At 43.8% G+C, this 16,062-nt stretch overlaps 1 protein-coding gene and 1 long non-coding RNA gene across 5 annotated transcripts in view; one reads left to right on the top strand and one right to left on the bottom strand.

The window, feature by feature from the left end:
- ANXA10 (annexin A10) overlaps window positions 1-10,997 on the top strand; it is a 64,598-nt gene extending 53,601 nt beyond the window's left edge. The window contains exons 9-12 of the mRNA XM_006111697.5: window positions 1,154-1,249; window positions 2,179-2,237; window positions 3,846-3,968; window positions 10,839-10,997. Of these exons, the coding sequence (XP_006111759.2) occupies window positions 1,154-1,249; window positions 2,179-2,237; window positions 3,846-3,968; window positions 10,839-10,907 (347 nt within the window). The 3' untranslated portion in view covers window positions 10,908-10,997. The remainder of the gene's footprint in view (window positions 1-1,153; window positions 1,250-2,178; window positions 2,238-3,845; window positions 3,969-10,838) is intronic.
- The window catches only part of LOC112546253 (uncharacterized), a 247,303-nt gene that overhangs the window by 228,237 nt on the left and 3,004 nt on the right, over window positions 1-16,062 (bottom strand). Inside the window, exon 3 of one of the 4 annotated variants that reach the window (XR_016349439.1) lies at window positions 9,407-9,450. The exons of the other annotated variants lie outside the window; for them this stretch is intronic. This is a non-coding gene — a long non-coding RNA (uncharacterized LOC112546253). The remainder of the gene's footprint in view (window positions 1-9,406; window positions 9,451-16,062) is intronic. 4 annotated transcript variants of the gene reach the window in all.

The following is a 16,062-nucleotide window of genomic DNA, read 5'->3' as shown; positions in this document are numbered from 1 at the left end:
AATAACCCTTAAGCCTCATTTTTTAAGGAGTAAGGGTAATTTCGAAGGAAGGGTTTCTTTCTAAAATAACCCTTTTTTTCTCTAAATACAGTATTCCGGAAAAGCAGCCAGCCACGATTATGCAAATGAAGCATGGGAAATTCAAATCTGCACTTCATTTGCAATTTCGTTTGTCTGCATTTGCATTCCTCTCTCAAAGGAGGAATGCAATGCAGGCATACCCAAAAATGCATCATAGAAAGAACAGTTTAAGATGATGGGCTCAGTCTGTAGCTGTACTACAGGAAATATGGGTGTAGGGCGTGCTGCCGCACCCCTGGCTTAAAATAACAACAACAAACACCAAATACATGGTTTCCATTGTCAGTGCCCCACTATAAAAATTGTTCTGGCATCCCTAAAGTTCACACTCAGTTCATCTGGTAGGAGAGAGTCAAAAGTGCATTGAAGCCACTTTTCCATTTTTCCCAGTGTTGGGGGGCATCCCAAGGCCAAATAACCCCTCTCCCTCCCAAAAGCCAACCAAACAAGTAGTAGCTGCTTAATAAAGTTGGTTGGAAAAGTTTTGATTAAACATATTTTTTCAAAACATTTTGCAGAAACGTCCATTTTGATATATTCTGTAGGAAGGCTTCAGTGCAGACTCCCATTATGCATGTGTAGAAAGAGCAAGATGAATCGAAAACCTCACTGTCTCAATTTAAGAATGGACATATAGACACAGATGCATTTTGTGAAAATGTTCAAAAGGTTTTAGCTTTGTTTCAGTGTGCAATGAAAAAAATTCTCAAAATGGAATTGTTATTCTCCAGAGACACATTTATAGCATAAAGGTTGCTGTTGATCTAACTTACTTCAGATTGTAATGCTTTCCTGGAGGTTGTTACAACAACAGGAATAAGCAAGAACATACTCCTAACCCCAGTCCATCTCATAGGGGATAGGGTTAGCAAACACTTGACTATACTCCTCCCATGCCAAGAAATTGCCAGTTGTCCTTCTAAGGCAGCTCTCCAGATGCTTTGTTCTGAGTATTGAGTTGAGACTCTGTCACAATCTATTTCAGATTAAGTTTCACCTTGAAGTCTCAAAAGTAAATAGTAATAAAACTACTGGGAATAGTTTAAGTAAACATATATTCATTTCTTTCAAGTTTTTCAGGAGTTCCAGAATGTCTCTGGACAAGATATAGTGGATGCTATTAATGAATGTTATGATGGATACTTGCAAGAACTACTGGTAGCAATAGGTAAAATTAGTTTAAACCAATAATAATTTCTTAATACAGTATGGTATATCTGGTCCATTACAAGTTGCAAATATAAGCTTTTTGTGTTATTTTCCCCACTAGTTTATTTTCATATTGTTGCAGAAATTTTGAACATTTGGAAGAAAATCACCCAACAAATCCAAGGCTATAAACAACAAGAAGCATTTGAATTGTGTCGTAGGTCCAGGCTAAAAGTAAAAATGTGAATCACTAGATTAGGGCTGAGGAGAACTGGATTCTGCTTCTAGTTTTGCTATGTGATCATGGGCAAGTCTATTGGACACTGATCCTGCTCACACTGACACAAAAAGGCAAAACTGCCTGAACTTCAGTGTTTAGGATCAAGCTCCTAAGTTCTCTGTGTCTCGGTTTCCCCATCTGTAAAATAATGACAATCAAGGGTGACACTTATTGAAGGCTGTGAGAGGCTAAGTTTCCTCCAACTTCTGTTACTGCTTCCCATCATGGCCTGGGGCTGGCCCTGGGTGGAACTCAGAGCTCATCAAGGAAGCTGGGGCTTTGGAGCAGTTCAGATTGGCAGTCTTGTGGACTAGAGGTGGCTCAGACATTCAGGCTGGAGTTCAGGGTGGTTGGGTGAGCCAGCTGGGGTCCATCCAATGGTGGTGGAGGACTCAAGGTTCCTACGGACCTGGCAGACAACAGCAGGGGAGAACAGAATGGGGGATAGGGCCTTGGCAGAAAGAAAGGGGCAGAGTGCTAACTTCAGTGAATGGGGGCAGTGGATCACATATCACCTGTGTACAATATTTCCCTATCTAGTGACAGGAAAAGCAACTGAACATACTTTCAGGCATCTAAAATATTTATAAGCATATATCATAAATATGCTAAACAGTTTCTGGAAGGCTTTAATATTTCTTCTTTTCTCCATAATATATCTTTCCTAGTTCTTTGTGTTCGAGATAAGCCTTCCTATTTTGCGTATAGGCTCTACAATGCAATCCATGTAAGTAACACTATTCTTTCATAAGTTTTAAAGAACAGTTTTACTATTTCTATTTTGAATGATTTAGCTCATTTACTTTAAAGGGGTTTGAATTTTGATCACTTCCACTATCAATTTCAAAGCTATAGTGCTTGAGCAATGCCGAGTTTTTCCTGTGAAAACAGAAGTTTCACTTTTAAATTCTTTTAACACTACTTGTTCAGTAACTGCATTGACTTTTTGAAAACTGAAAACCATCATTTTGTAAGGACTGCATCTCCCCCTGGTGTGCAAAACTCAAAGCACACTTTTATTGTATGCTGGTGATGTACATTCATACAAATTCATATAAAGTATTCATAAAAAATTACAATGTTCAGAATCTGAATATTTCCTATTGTTTCAAATTTAAAATTAATTACATTGTCACAAATTTGTTATACTAAACCAGGATTATTTTTGAGGGAAGTGTAGCATTTTGTAATTATTTCTTCTTTTCAAAATCAGATTTTATTTTTGAGGAAATACATTACATAACGTTTCAGAAAATTGAAAATAAATTTATAGTAAACTTCTTAGTTTCACGCTAGTGCTAGTGATTGGTGTCAATGACATGCTTTATTTGATGACATGTTGCTAGTACCAGGAATTTTAAAGAATATTCAATTCCAGAATGCATCAGTCAATCAGACTGTGTCAAACTTTTGTCAGATATCTCTTTAGAATATTGCATAATTAGCATCAGTTTGGTAAGAAAGATCCTAATATTTAGAACTATGGTTTGCATAAAATCTACAATGGGTTGTTAGAAAGGTTTTAGTGCACCCACTAGTAGTGTATCCTACTTTATTCTAGTGCATTCTAGTGTGAATAACTAACTCAAACTGCCATCTTTAAATAGGGCAATATTTGTAAGTAAATATTTCCCCTGCAACCTTCAATGAAAAACTATTTGGATTAATGTTACTTTCCACTAGATGTCACCATTCCTCCAGAAGTATCCTGAAGAAGTGTTATGTGTAAGCTTAAAAGCTCACCAATTGAAACTGGTGCAATAAAATATACTACCTCACCCATTTTCTCACCAGAGATCCTCCCTGAAGAATCTATCTGAGAAACTGAACAGCTCATGTGATTCATGGTTGGCTACAAAGCATAGGAGTTATAAACCTTTGGTTAGAATCAGATGGTTGATCAGCAACCTGTGTGAAAAAGGATGGTGGTCTTAGTCCAGTCTAAAGTGGGCAAATTACACATCATAAAAAGCAACCTCCCCACCTGGCATTCTTGTTGGAAGTCCACACAAAAAAGGCTAGTGACTGAGGCCTGGATTCAGCAAAGCACTTAAGCACATGTTTTAAAAAAGTAGGGCATACTTTTCATTAATAAGAAAAATTTGATATGGTGTGTAAAGTACAGATTTTGTTATCTCTGTTACACAGTAATATGAAATATACTGTTCTTACATGGGAAAGCTCAGTACAGTAAAATCTCTGTATACTTCATACTTCTCTCAAAGCCAAAATACATATCTTGATGGCCTAATTAATTTGTTCATCTGCACATAATATTAACATATTTAGATAGCCAGACTCAGCCAAGTTTCTCCATATTTTTCTCCTCTTTTAGGAGTTTGGTTTTCATAATAAAACTATTATCAGGATTCTGATTTCCAGAAGTGAAATAGATCTGATGAATATAAGACAACGATACAAAGAGAGATACGGGAAGTCTCTGTTTCATGATATCAAAGTGAGTTTTTATATACTTTTGCATGTATACATTATTTAGAGAGCTTTAACAAGGTTAAGTTAATTCCGAATCCTAATTTAACCATTGCATGAAAATGCAAAAAATATGCTGCCTCAACTCACGTTGCATTAGTGTCTATGACTACTTTTCAGTAAAGGAACAAAAAGTATGGGATAATACTTTCCATTAAATTCTAATCTCATTCTCATGTTAGAAACTTGATTCTGTCCCCCTGGTAGCATGAAGACGACAGAACTGCATGCAAGGGGAATACTTTGCATAAAGATGTTCCTCTGCCTGTGTAGAACTTGTGGAACACCTTAATGTGAGTTTGTGCCCAGACTCACTGGAGATGAAAGTGGTTAGGCCAGAGCATCCTCTGCTCTGGTAAGTCTGGGCTGTGGAGCAACCCACAGGTGGTTACACAAGGTTACTGAAGTGATGTAAATGACCTTTCCAGTTGCCTGTGCTATATATCTTTTGTTGATCATGTGGTAAATCTAATCTTGCTTTAAAATATTCAGGTGTTTTTACCACATCCACTATGAAGCACAGTAGCAGAACCATGCATTATTTGAGTATATTTAAAATGCATGTGTATTATTTAGCCTCATCAATCCACCCACAAACAATGATTCACCATCCCTAAGGCCCTCTCCATGCCATATAGCACTCTTCCATTATATAGTAAAACTCCAATAGTCTGGCATCCAATAGTCTGGCACTCCTGATAGTCCGGCATCAAAATGACAAGAGCCTCGTGAGTGAGCTTCGGCAAAAAATGAGTCACAAGGTAACAGCAGCAGCAGCTGAACAGAACAAAAAGGGTAAAAAAGACTTAAAAAAACTAAAACATTACAGTATACTGTATACAGTATGTACAATAAAAAAGGTTAAGAACACTTTATATACAGTATATACAGGCAGTCCCCGGGTTACGTACAAGATAGGGACTGTAGGTTTGTTCTTAAGCTGAATCTGTACAGGCAGTCCCCGGGTTACGTACGAGATAGGGACTGTAGGTTTGTTCTTAAGTTGAATCTGTATGTAAGTTGGAACTGGCGTCCAGATTCAGCCGCTGCTGAAACTGACCGCCAGTTCTGACTTACATACAGATTCAACTTAAGAACCCCAAGCTTCCCCAAGTCAGCTGCTGCTGAAACTGATGAGCGCTGATTCCAGGAAGCCTGGGGCAGAGCAACTCTGCCTTGGGCTTCCTGTAGTCAGCGCTGGTCAGTTTCAGCAGCGGCTGACTTGGGGACGCCTGGGGCAGAGCAACTGGGGTGCTGCTGGGTTGCTCCAGTAGCACCCCTCGGCGCTACTGGACCAACCCAGCAGCACCCCAGCTGCTCTGCCCCAGGCGTCCTGATTCAGCCACTGCTGAAACTGACCAGCAGCGGCTGAATCAGGACCTGGGGCAGAGCAGCTGGGATGCTGCCAGGTTGGTCCAGTAGTGCCCAGAGCGGGTGCTGCAGGACCAATCGGCAGCGCCCCAGCTGCTCTGCTCCAGGGTCCAAAACAAAAACCTGGTCTGCTGGGGGGGGCACACTATCTGCGCCCCCCCCAGCAGACCAGGGACACAGGGAGCAGAGCAGCAGCGGCAGCGGGGTGCCGCGCCTCTGAGGCTTTGCTCTGGCAAAGTCTCAGAGGCGCGGGACCCCTCCCCCCGCGGCTGCAGCTTCAGTCCCGGTGCCTGTGGTCTGCTGAGGACGGTCCCCAGCAGACCACAGGCACCGCGACCCAAGCGGCAGCAGTGGGCGGGTTCCCGCGCTTCTGAGGCTTTGCCAGAGCAAAGCCTCAGAAGCGCGGGAACCCCCGCTGCTGCCGCATGAGACCCGGTGCCTGTGGTCTGCTGGGGACGGTCCCCAGCAGACCACAGGCACCGGCACCCAAGTGGCAGCAGCAGCGGTTCCCGCGCTTCCGAGGCTTTGCTCTGGCAAAGCCTCAGAAGCGCGGGAACCCGCCCGGTGCCCCTGGTCTGCTGGAGACGGTCTCCAGCAGACCAGGGGCACCGGAGCAGCTTACGAACGGGGCTTTCTCACCCCGGAGCTCGCAGGTAGCAATCCGCTACCTCGACCTCCGGGGCGAGAAAGCCCCGTTCGTAAGTGCGGATCCGACATAAGTCGGATCCGCGTAAGTCGGGGACTGCCTGTATGTAAGTCAGAACTGGCGTCCAGATTCAGCCGCTGCTGAAACTGACCGCCAGTTCTGACTTACATACAGAATCAACTTAAGAACCCCAGGCGTCCCCAAGTCAGCTGCTGCTGAAACTGATCAGCAGCTGATTCCAGGAAGCCCAGGGCAGAGCAACTCTGCCTCGGGCTTCCTGTAGTCAGCGTTGGTCAGTTTCAGCAGAAGCTGACTTGGGGACGGCTGGGGCAGAGCAGCTGGGGTGCTGCTGGCTGCTGGGGTGAGCCTGGGGCAGAGCAGCTGGGGTGCTTTGCAAAGCCTCGGGGAAGCCAGCAGCGGAGCAGACCAGGCGCGCCTGGGCTGCCTCGCTGCCCGAGCCCCGCCGCGGCTTTGCTCCGCGTCTTCCTGGTCTGCAGACCAGGGAGATGCGGAGAAAGCCCCGGAGTACACGGGCGGCAGGACAGCGAGGTCCCGCAGTCCGTGTCCTCCGGGGAGCCCCGTTCGTAACTGCGGATCCGACGTAAGTCAGGGACTGCCTGTAATGTATACAGTATATACATAACCATCTTATAGTACTTCCTAATAGTCCAGCATATTTGATAATCCGGCACCACCTAGGTCCCATAGGTTCCGGATTATCGGAAGTCTACTGTACTAATTAAAGCTGATCTTGCAATCAGTTTTTCCTTGATCAGCATGGATTTGGTTTAATCTTTAACCTTATAAACTTATTGTTATGGAGCTACATTTTCACTTTCTAGTAGGGATGTTAGAGTATGAACAACTAACTGTTAAACTGATGCTTATGGGTTAACAGTATCAGCTGTCAGCCCCTTTCTCAGGGAGGCTTTGCTGCAGGCTGTGCAGTACAAAGCTAACTAACTGTGTAACTGCTGGTCTTGTCAGTAATTACATGGTTACCATATTATGATTTTTAACATTTCTACTTCCTAGTGCATCTTTTTCCTCTATAAACAAAGTCTTACATTACTGGCACTCAGTACCAGTATGAGATTACTGGGGAAAATTATAATAAACATTTATAGTGAATCTGATGCCAGTCTGACTGAAGTTTTGCCATTAACCTGTATAAGAGGAGCAGAATTCTGTGCCTGCAAGGTCTGGTCCCTTATTTTATTTTTGGATATTTTCTTGAAAATACAGTCAGCCAAATTTTTATTTGATTTACAGTAGAACTGTCAAGTGATTGAAAATTTAACCATGATTAACTGCATGATTAAAATACTTAATCATGATTAATTGTATAAACAATCACATTGTTAAACAATAATAGAATTAGAATACCATTCATTTAATATTTTGGATGTTTTCTACATTTTCAAATATTCTGATTTCAATTACAACACAAAATACAAAGAGTACAATGCTAACTTTATTTTTTACTAGCAGAAATACCACGCGTTGCCTGGTGAAAATATAGTAAAAGGTGTGATGAATGAACTACATCAATGACATTAACATAGCATATTTTATTGGAAAGACTTTTCTCTTATATATCACTTTAAGAAATGAACATAGCTAGTGATGTGCTTACAAAATGACAAATCCCATAGGATCTCTTTTCTCAATCCCCACAAATCAGGAAGGCCCATCTTCCCTTAGACTCTATGCAAACCAATGCCTGCAGCCTCCTTGCCAGAAGCCCTGAGAAATGGAAGGGATGTCTCCTGGGCTCTACAGCAGCAGAAAATCACTGCTCCCCAAGTAGGCACTTCCCAAGTGCCTTCAGTGCACGCTCCATAGGGCAACCTGAATGGACTTCCTAGCGGTTGCATTGATCAGACAAAGTGAAAGACCTTCATACTAGGTGCATTGAGTGATATCTAGATGATCAGAACATGCAGCACCTGAATATACCTGTTCTAATGAGAATAGGCTGTTCTGAGTGTACTGTGCCCTCCTCAGGCTCCACAGTGCTCAAAACCTTGTCCTCCTACCCACCTTCTCTTTGTACTGTGAGCTGAATCCTGCAAAGTGTATAATGCCCGTGGTACTTGCTGATAATGCACACAGCCCTGCCAGGAGAACGCACAAAGCCCAAATAAGGGCGAGTGGTGGGATGGCTCATTTGGTTGTGGGGGGAGGGAAGCAACTTTAATTTCCAAAAGGGGTTCAGTCGGAGCCCAGCTGCGTGACGATGTTGAGAGGCTGTGATAGTTGGAGGCTTCTTCCAGCCACAATTAGCAAGGCTAGACCCCAGACAGCAACAGCTACATTTGGGTCTGTCCTGGGAACCTGCTGGTGCCCTAGTTGTAGGGGAGGTTGCTGATTCTCTGCCCCACTGCAGCCTGTCCCCCATGGGCTTTCCCTTGATGGTGCTGTAGGTGCCCACATGCTTTATCCTGTTGGATCTTGTAGTTACAGTTTATGTGACATGCTTAAAAGAAGAGTCCAGCAAATGCCTATGATCAGGCGCTACTAAAAGCTAATTAGCAGTGGACCCAATTGGGGTTCGGCGGGAACCAATTTTGAGATAAAACCAATCCAGTGATTTAAGTTAAGAAATCAGGAGTATCCGTGCAAAATATTGTGTTTCTAGATCTTACCGTTTTGGAGATCTTTCAGAATTACCTGTGGTCTCAATTGGGGCTCTGGGAGAACCGGAGGAACCAATTTCGAGATATATCCAATTCAGTTATTTAAGTTAGGAAACCAGTAGTATCCATGCAAAATTTGGTGTTTCTAGCTCTTACCGTTTCGGAGATCTTTCAGAATTATCAGTGGTCCCAATTGAGGCTCCAAGGGAACCAGGAGAACTGATTTCAAGATATAACCAATCCAGTTATTTAAGTTAGGAAATGAGTAGTATCCATGCCAAATTTGGTGTTTTTAGCTCTTACTATTTTGGAGATCTTCTGTTTTGGAGATCTTTTGGAATTATCAGTGGGCCCAGTTGGGGCTCTGAGAAAACCGGGGGAACCAATTTTGAGATATAACCAATCCAGTTATTTAAGTTAGGAAATCAGTAGTATCCATGCAAAATTTGGTGTTTCTAGCTCTTACCGTTTCGGAGATCTTTTGGGACAAACAAACAAACTTTCAGAAATATTTATAAGATTACAAATATTTGTGCTGTAAAAACCAAAAGATGTAGTATTGCTCAAATCTCCTCATACCAGTACTGAAAGGCAATCTCTTTATCAGTAAAGTTGAACTTACAAATGTAGAATTAGGTAGAAAAGAAACTGCATTAAAAAAACTACAACAATGTGAAACTTTAGAGCTTAAAAGACCACTCACATCTAGTGCTTGTTTAGCCAGACACTCAGACAAACAAGTTTGTTTACCTTTGCTGGAGATAATGCTGCCTGCTTCTTGCTTACAATGTCACCTAAAAGTGAAAACAGACATTTGTATGACAATGCTGTAGCTGGTGTTGCAAATATTTACACGGCAGATGTGCTAAAGATTCAGAGGTCTCTTCATGGTTCAGCCACCGTTCTAGAGGACATGCATCCATGTTGATGAGAGTTCTGCCCAATAATGATCCAAATCTGTGCAGACTTTCATGCTTGTAGCATATTCACTTAACAGCTGAGTCAGATTTTCTATTTTGGTGGTTCGTATTCTGTAGTTTAAAACGTCTGAAAGCATGCTCCACACTTTATCCTTCTTAGATTTTGGAAGGCACTTCAGTTTGTTAAACCTTGGGTCAGGTGCTGTAACTAGCTTTAGAAATCTCACATTGGTACCTTCTCTGCATTTTATGAAATCTGAAGTGAAAGAGTTCTTAAATCAAACAACATGTGCTGGGTCATCATCAAAGACTGCCACAGCACAAAATATATGCTAGCATGCTGTAATACAGAGCAGGAGACATACTACTCTTCCCCAATAAGTTCAGTCAAAATTTAATTAACACTTTTTTTAATTAGGGTCATCAGCATGGAAGCATGTCCTATGGAACATGAAAGGGCAAACAAATGTTTAGCATATTTGGCATGTAAATACCTTGCAACGCTGTCTACAAAAATGCATGTGAACGCCTGTTCTTACTTTCAGGTGGCATTGTAAATAAGAAGCTAGCAGCATTATCTCCTGTAAATGTACTTGTTTGTCTTTGTGACTAGCTAACCAGGAAGTAGGACTGAGTGGACTTGTAGACTCTAAAGTTGTACATTGTTTTGGTTTCAAGTGCAGTTATGTAACAAAATAACCTACATTTGTAAGTTCAGTTTCACAATTATTGCATTATGATATTTGTATTAAGTAAACTGAAATATACTGCAGGTTGTACCTCCCTTAATTGGGACTCTCTGGTCAGGCAACATCCATGGTCCAGCATTACCAGGGATGTTCCTGGACCACAGAGCCCAGATATAGAGAGGTTGAACCATGGGGCAGAAGCATTGTGGGGATGGAAGCAATGACTCAGCTGGGAGCCCCATGTGGCAGAGGAGTTGGCAGTACAGCAAAGAGTTCTGCCCTCTGTAGCTGGGAGGTAGCAGGGGTCAGCAGCAGCTGACCGATTATGGTCTGGGGGTGGGAAAGCCCAGAAGAATTCTGGCCTCACCCCTTCCGGATTAGGTCCCATCCCTTCTGGCCTGGCCAAAAATTATTGCCCACCCTTGCCTAGAATCTTTATGAAGCATTGATAGTCCTGTGCAAACTTTTCAAATGTCCTCTAGTCTCTAATGCACAAAAATGGTTTTCTGAGAGATGGAGTGGTAGGGAAATGGAAGAGGAAAATTATCACAAAAAAAATTCTTTCCTTTGCAGCATTTTGCTTCAGGACATTATGAGACAGCTTTACTTGCCATCTGTGCTGGTGATGCTGAAGATTATTAAAGGAAGAAGATAATTAATTTAGAAAGCTATATGAATCCATTTTAGTAGAAATCCAAGGCATGCATATTTTTCTGTAACAATCGATTAATCCTGCGCTATATAAAAAGTGGACCAATCAATGCTAGCTATTATCTACTTTTAAATCTTTTTTGAAAACAAGACATGTACAAACTTGTCTGATGAGGAAAGTGGTTTTCTCCAAACTTGTGAAGAAATTCTGTTGCTGTGAACTGCATTATGTAATGTAAAGTGAATACAATTCTATTGAACTAAATTTATGCATACTATTTTGCTTTATGATGGGGATTACAGACTCCACACTAAGGTTAAGGGAATGATGAAACAGTATTGGAACAAGAAGACCCTGTGCCTCTGCAGCTGCAAAGCATGCTTCAAATGGAGGACCCGTTTAAAAGATGACATTGATACTCAGAGAGAGGGAAAGAGTGGAGAGGATGTCTGCAAAAGAGAAGCAAACAAGCCAGTTTGTAGCACTAGCTTCCGGAACAAAGGGCGATTCACATGGAAATGGTGGACTATGGATAAGATTAGAGTGGGGAAGACCTGACTGTGAGGCCAGGGTACTGACTGCTTTTCTCTCCTCTTCCCCCTTACAAGGGGGAATAGCTGAACATTGAAAAGTGAGCTTAGAAGACCCCAAATGACCATTTGAATGGTAGAGGCTGTTTGAAGAATCCTCTGCTGGAATGAAAGCAGTTTGAGACCATGCCTAAAACTGAAGAGAACTGGGGAGCTGGTCTGGTGTCCCTGCAATAAGGAACTGAGATGCTCTTCACCCTTTCACCTTTGGATAGGGTTGCCAGATGCTCTCCCAAAAAATACCTAACATGCGGGCTTAAAAATTTTTGTTGGGCATATGACCACAGGAGGTGCCACAAGGCTTGTGTCCAGTGCCCAGCTGGAAAAACAGAAAATACCAGACATTACATGTGTCTGGTATTTTCTGAATTTTTTTTACCGGACAGAGGGCACAAAAACCTCAAGTAATCCACCTCCTCTTGCCCATTCCCAGCATCTGGCAAACAGAGACCAGGGACACTTCACTGCTCAACTTTGCAGGATATTGGGGGGTCTGTCAAAGCACCCTGGGATGAAGTGCGGGATTGAGGGGGGCTCACAGGGGGAGGCTGTGAGGAGGCAGGTGGGGGGGGTCGGGGGCTTTCAGGGGCAGTTGTGGGGTCTCCGAGGGGGGAGGGCTTACAGGAGCTGCCTGCCCAGGGTGAGGACCCAGCACCCACACGTGCCAAGTGTCTCTGACCTCTCATGGTGCTCCAGGCGCGGCTACCGGGTCAGTGCACGGGGCGGGTCCCGCTGCAGGGACCCGAGCAGCGGGTCTGTGTCTCGTGCTGGAAGAGGGCCCCAGTGACGTCGCGGGGGTGGGGCAGCCACAGTAGGTACTCCCTCTAGTTGCTAGCAGAAGCTGGGCGGGGGTGGGTAGAGTGGCTGGGAGCCCCAGCCATTCCCCCCGCCCGGCTTCTGCATGCGACCAAAGGCTCCCAGCGCCAATTGTGACCCCGCCTCCCAGCTGGGAGTCTCTGGTTGCGATCAAAAGCCCGGTGGGGAGAGTGGCTGGGACTCCCAGTCACTCCCCCGTCCCGGTGGAAATTCATAAAATACCAGACATTGCACATATCCAGTATTTTCTGAATTTTTTTACCGGAGAGAGAGCACAAATACTGGACTGTCCGGTAGAAAACCGGACACCTGGCAACCCCACCTTTGGGCCTTGAGCCAGGAACTGGTGGAAAGGGAGAGCCTATGCCCCCTACTCTTTTTTTCCCTTCCCTTTTATGAAACCAGGAGAACCTGAAAAACATGTGGGCTGTATCTACACTGGTGGGTTGTTGCGCCAGAAATATGCAAATGAGGCTAAGCGTGGAATATCGCCAAGCCTCAATTGCATACCTAATGAGCCGCCATTTTGCGGAAGAGGCTCTTGCGCTGGAAGGAGGGTATACACTGCCCCTTCTTGCTCAAGAAAAACCCTCTTGCGCAATGCCCTTATTCCTGAAAATAATCAGCGTAGCGGCATTGGGCAAGAGGGTTTTTCTTGCACAAGAAGGGGCAATGTAGATGCTCCTTCTGGCGCAAGAGCCTCTTCCGCAAAAATGGTGGCTCATTAGCTATGCAAATGAGGCATGGCCATATTCCACACTTAGCCTCATTTGCATATTTCTTGCGTAACAACCAGCCAGTGTAGACACAGCCTGGGAGATAGATAACTGACTGTAACTTGGCCACCAACCTTTCAGCTAAAGCAGTGCCTCGCAACACTAAAGCCAAATAATATGGATAGCCTTTGAAGAGACATATCATACTCCTTGAAATCTGGGGAACACACACTATTCTCTTTACTGTAAGAGATATGGTTTCTCTTATCTGTTTTTCATCTGACTTTTTTTCATATCCCAGCTTTTATGCTTTCTAGCATTATTACTTGGGTTTTAATGGCTTCTGGCATCAGTCAGTCATTCAGCAAAAGGAACATCTCTCTCTTCTTCCTTTCTCCAAACAGACACCAAACAAATAAATTTATTTTAATTTGAAAGTAAACAAAAAAATAGAATTCAAGGTACCATATTTTGTTCTTGATCTGTTCAGTTTAATATCAGTGGGATTTACACCAAGGTCTAGCCATAGGAAAATAAAACAGCGGTTTTAATTTTGTATTCTATTTACAGCCTGTCATTTAAATGGATAAATAGTATATAAATACGTTGAATATATGTATCTTGATAGCATGTCCCTCACTGTAGTATATGATTAGAAGATATGCAAATGAACAACAGATATTTGGCATACCCAAATGACAGTGTAATGATCATAAACAGAATAGGTCACAACACCAATGGGCCTATTTTGCCAGGGGCATCAATGTGACTTTTTGTACAGTAAGGTACTATTCAACAAGAATATGGGTGGAATAATCTGAACATAAATCCCTTTGGACACAGCTCAGAAAAGCACTTATGCATGAATAATTCATTAATCATACGTGCTTAAGTGCTTTGCTGAATCAGGGCCAATGCATTGAACATTGAAATGATAAATTGTCCTTTTTTGCTTTCTACTTATTTTTACAGCTTGTTATTCCCTCTGGACTTTATCATTCCAACATTTGCATCATTATGAGTCAATACATTAAGCAATACCAGGTATATCTGAAGGAAGACAGTTAAAGAAAAATTAATTTCATATTGATTTTAAATAAATATTTTGTAAACCTGCATGATGTATTCTAAACTGGGAAACTGGAGGAACAAAATGTAGAACAACAATAGTCCACTATCTTTTTTTGAATGGTAGAAAAGTTGCACTGATTTCTAAATGGATTAAAATATAGGTCCGCATTTTCCCCAGGGAGGGGCGCCACAACTCGCGCCTGGGCCTACAGGTGCCGCGGGGGGCAGAGTGGGTGCATGGGGGACAGAGGAGGGGCAGAGGGGAAGGAAGAGGGTCACTTATGTAACCTCATGGGTGGGAGGGGGGCGAGTCCCGGACGGTGTTGGAGGTCACAGGTGGCGGGCGCGGGCACAGGCCCTAGGGTGCGTCGGCCCCTGCAGCGCAGGGCGATGGGTTACTTTTTGATTTTTACAGCTTGAGCTCAAGCCCAATTGGGTCCAGAAGTACCTTAAAACCTTCTCCTGAATGAAAGGTTATCCCATGCAAAGTTTGGTTGTGGTAGCTCTTATAGTGTCCAAGTTACTAGCACACAAAACTTACAAATATTCTCCTTAATATATTAGATACTAGATGGAATGGAGTTAACCGGCATTGCTCGGTCCCATTCCCTGCCATTTCCCCCTCTCTCCCTGCCAGCCCTGCTTCCTGCTGGCCAGTTCTCCTCCTCCCGATCTCCCCTGGCTAGCCCCGCTCCTGTCGGCTGCCCCCTCACCCCCATCTCCCCTGACGAGCCCCACTGCCCCCAGCCGCCAGCTCTGCTTCCCGGCCCTCCGCCCCTTCCTCCCAGTCAGCCCCGCTCCCCTCCCAGCCGGTTCCTCCCCCCGCCTGGCCCCGCTCAAGTGTGTCAGGGTTTGTTTGGTTTTTTAAGACTACCTGGTAACTGTAGCCGCAGGGGGCAGGGCAGGTGCCGAAACTGTTGTGCGCATGGGGGTAGGGTAAGTCTCGGATGGTGCTGGAGGCCGCAGGTGGCAGCCATGTGACCTAGGGTGGGTGAGGCTGTCCCTGCAGCGCAGCATGGCAGGTTATTTTTTATTTTTACAGGTTGAGATCGGTCCCAATGGGGTCCTTAAAACCTTCTCCTGGAGGAAAGGTTATTTCATGGAAAGTTTGGTGGTGGTAGGTCTTACAGTGTCCAAGTTATTAGAGCACAAACATTCTCCTTTATATATTAGATACATTTTAAACTTTTTGGTGCCAGTGCAGTCTTTTTGTTGTGTTTATATAGCACCTCATACAGGCTCAACCTTTCTAGACCCACTCTCTAGTCTGGCTACCTCTACGGTACTGCATGATTTTAGTTAGCCGGACATCCACATGGGCGTGCCCAACTTTCTCACAGTCTCATAAAATGTGTTTACTGCCACTAGTCCTGGCTCTCAGTATTCTGTGCTGTTATTTAGCTCTAATTTACCCCAAATGTCTTCTAAAGCCTAGTAAGCAGTGAAAGTGTTGGTAATGCTGCTAGACAATATTGGCCTCCTGTGATGGGGCAAATTCTCTGGTTTGGCACTTGTCTGGTCCTGAGGGTGCTGAACTAGAGAAGTTCAACCTGTACAATAGGTCCTGGTCCACAAGCAAAGGCTGTGGGTGCTCTGTTAAAATAAATAATCCCTGTATCTGTACAAATTTATTAACAGAACAGACACTGTCTACATAATGTTGCTGAAATGTTAATACTTAGTTAACGTGGACCAAAATTTGCATTTACAAAACTGGAAGCTATATGAAATAAGGTCCCTTATGTGACAAATTTTAATACAGGTTCCACATCCCTGGTTTGGCAGCCTTGGGACTGACTGGTCCCAAAGCAGGAAGTCTGTCAGACAAGGGGACGTCAATTCTGCCCCTCCGCTGATGGACTCCAGACTGTTCGGGGGTCTGTCAGCAGACATGGCTAGACTGCCCTTCCCCAGGCCATCTGGCTCCTGACTCTGCAGCCAGCCCCAGCTGC

This window comes from Pelodiscus sinensis, chromosome 4 (genome assembly GCF_052426305.1).
Source record: "Pelodiscus sinensis isolate ZL-2025 chromosome 4, ASM5242630v1, whole genome shotgun sequence".
Taxonomy (NCBI): Eukaryota; Metazoa; Chordata; order Testudines; family Trionychidae; genus Pelodiscus; species Pelodiscus sinensis.
Note: the sequence above shows the minus strand (reverse complement) of the source record. Positions and strands in the feature narration are given on the sequence as shown.